At 48.2% G+C, this 2,329-nt stretch overlaps 1 protein-coding gene across 1 annotated transcript in view; it reads left to right on the forward strand.

Annotated features, from left to right (window-relative positions):
• Window positions 1–2,329, forward strand: part of CSRP1 (cysteine and glycine rich protein 1) — a 34,696-nt gene that overhangs the window by 16,672 nt on the left and 15,695 nt on the right. Inside the window, exon 2 of the mRNA XM_015416377.1 lies at window positions 870–982. Coding sequence (XP_015271863.1) covers window positions 871–982 — 112 coding nt within the window. The 5' untranslated portion in view covers window position 870. The remainder of the gene's footprint in view (window positions 1–869; window positions 983–2,329) is intronic.

Below are 2,329 nucleotides of genomic sequence, written 5' to 3' on the forward strand. Positions count from 1 at the left end.
CTGCTGGAGAAACAAATTAATGTAGCTGCAAAAGATGCCTTCTTGCAGCTCAGCCTGTACTCTCAAGCCATGCAGCTCAGCCTAGCCCAGAGGAGTGTCAGATTAATATCTGGGAAACTCATGTTTGACTCCATGCCGTGGAAGCTCACTGGGTGACCTTGGGCCAGTCATACTCTCTCAGCCTATATTACCTCACAGGGTTGTTGTGAGGATAAAATGGAGGAGAGAATGATGTAAGGTACTTTCAGTCTCCATTGGGGTACTATATATATATATATACACATATATACATATATATACACACACATATATATATATATACATATATATATATATATATATACATATATGCATATATACATATATATATATATACACACATAAATAAATAAATACTTGCCTATCTCAATTGCAGATAAAGCATGCTGGGATCTGCAGTGTTAATGAGTAGCTCTACCAGCTCACGCAGGGAGGGTACCACCAGTTAAGTACCTGAGGCAACCTTCCATGTGATCCTTTTCTTATAACCAGTGCTTACCTTTCCAGTTGTGTTTTGAAATGCACACAGAAAAGAGCAGAAATGAGACAAGGAACAACCTAAAATTTAATCTGAATAGTGTGCACATCTACCTAATTATAGGAGCATGTAAGCTCTATTTCAGGCCATGGGCTACACTACAGGAGTATGATGTCACACCAGAAAGACACGAATAACTTTTATCTTTTCCCAGGCTCTTGTGGGATGATTCCTATGCCTTAACAGGTCCTTTAATTGTTCTCTTGGCAGTTGGTGCTTTGGTCCAATGTTTTTTTCCCTGTCTTAATTTGTCCTTTGGCAATGACGTTGTTCCCACTTGTCCCCTCTACAGGATGCCAAACTGGGGAGGAGGGAAAAAATGTGGCGTGTGCCAGAAAACCGTGTACTTCGCCGAAGAGGTACAGTGCGAAGGCAACAGTTTCCACAAATCCTGCTTTTTGTGCAGTGAGTATCTCAGTCCACGTGGCACCTCTGTCCTTTTCTGTCGTAGGAATGCTTGCAAAAGAGTACCCATGTTAGTGTTCTGTAGCAAAGTAAAACAAAATCAAGTGATAGCTTTACGACTAACTACGTTTATCTCAGCATGAGCTTCTGTGACTCAGAGCTCACTTCTTCAGATACGTAATACCCAGACCTTCTTACTCTTGACTCCTTTGCATATTAGGCGACACACCCCTATTGTAGCCAATCCTCCAAGAGCTTACAGTAGCCCCTGTAAGAATAATTCAGAATTTGACAACCTTGCCTCAGGGCGAGCAAAATGTTAGGGAACTGGATCTTGGCTGTGAGGCTTTTGCAAGCTTTTTCGCAGATAAGGTCTTGGGGCTCCGCCGCGACCTCCCCGCCACAATTGAGACAGTGAGTGAACTTGAGGCCCCTTGCACGTCTTCGGGGCCGGGTTTAGAGTGTTTCAATCTGCTCAGCCTGGACGAAGTGGACAGATTGCTCGTTTCTGTGCGCCCAACTACATGCAACCTTGATCCGTGCCCCTCATGGCTCATTAAAGCGAGCCCTGGGGGGTTGCGAGGCTCCGTGTGGGATATTATTAACACGTCCCTTTCTGAGGGGCATTTCCCGACTACGCTCAAGGAGGCGATGGTCCATCCTCTCTTTAAAAAACCATCTCTGGACCCGGCCGAATTGGCCAGCTATTGGTCGGTGTCCAATTTGCCCTATTTGGGCAAACTTATAGAGAGGGCGGTGGCGTTACAGTTACAGTGCTTTCTGGAGGATACTTCAGTCTTAGATCCCTTCCAGTCCGGCTTCCGCCCAGGTCACGGGACCGAGACGGCTTTGGTCACCCTAACTGACGATCTCCGGAGACATCTGGATCGAGGCGGTGTGGCGGCGCTGGTGTTGTTGGACTTGTCGGCAGCGTTCGACACTGTCGACCACCAGCTGCTGACCCATCGCCTCGCTGATGCTGGGATTCAGGGGCTGGCCCTTCAATGGTTTGCCTCTTTCCTGCAAGGTCGGGGACAAAGGGTGGCTCTCGGGGATCAGCGTTCCCAGAGGTATCCCCTTGAATGTGGGGTACCACAGGGAGCAGTGCTGTCCCTGATGCTATTTAACATCTGTATGCGCCCCCTTGCCCAGATTATCCGGAGTTATGGGCTGGGGTGTCATCAGTATGCTGATGACACCCAGCTCTATCTGATGTTGGGTGGCCGGTCGGACTCGGGTCCCGATGACCTGCATCGGGCACTTGAAGCTGTGGCTGGTTGGCTCCGGCTGAGCCGATTGAAACTAAACCCAGCAAAGACGGAGGTCCTGGGCCTGAGTCGGGCCGGG

This window comes from Gekko japonicus, unplaced genomic scaffold, assembly GCF_001447785.1.
Source record: "Gekko japonicus isolate JY-2015 unplaced genomic scaffold, Gekko_japonicus_V1.1 scaffold1284, whole genome shotgun sequence".
Classification (NCBI taxonomy): domain Eukaryota; kingdom Metazoa; phylum Chordata; class Lepidosauria; order Squamata; family Gekkonidae; genus Gekko; species Gekko japonicus.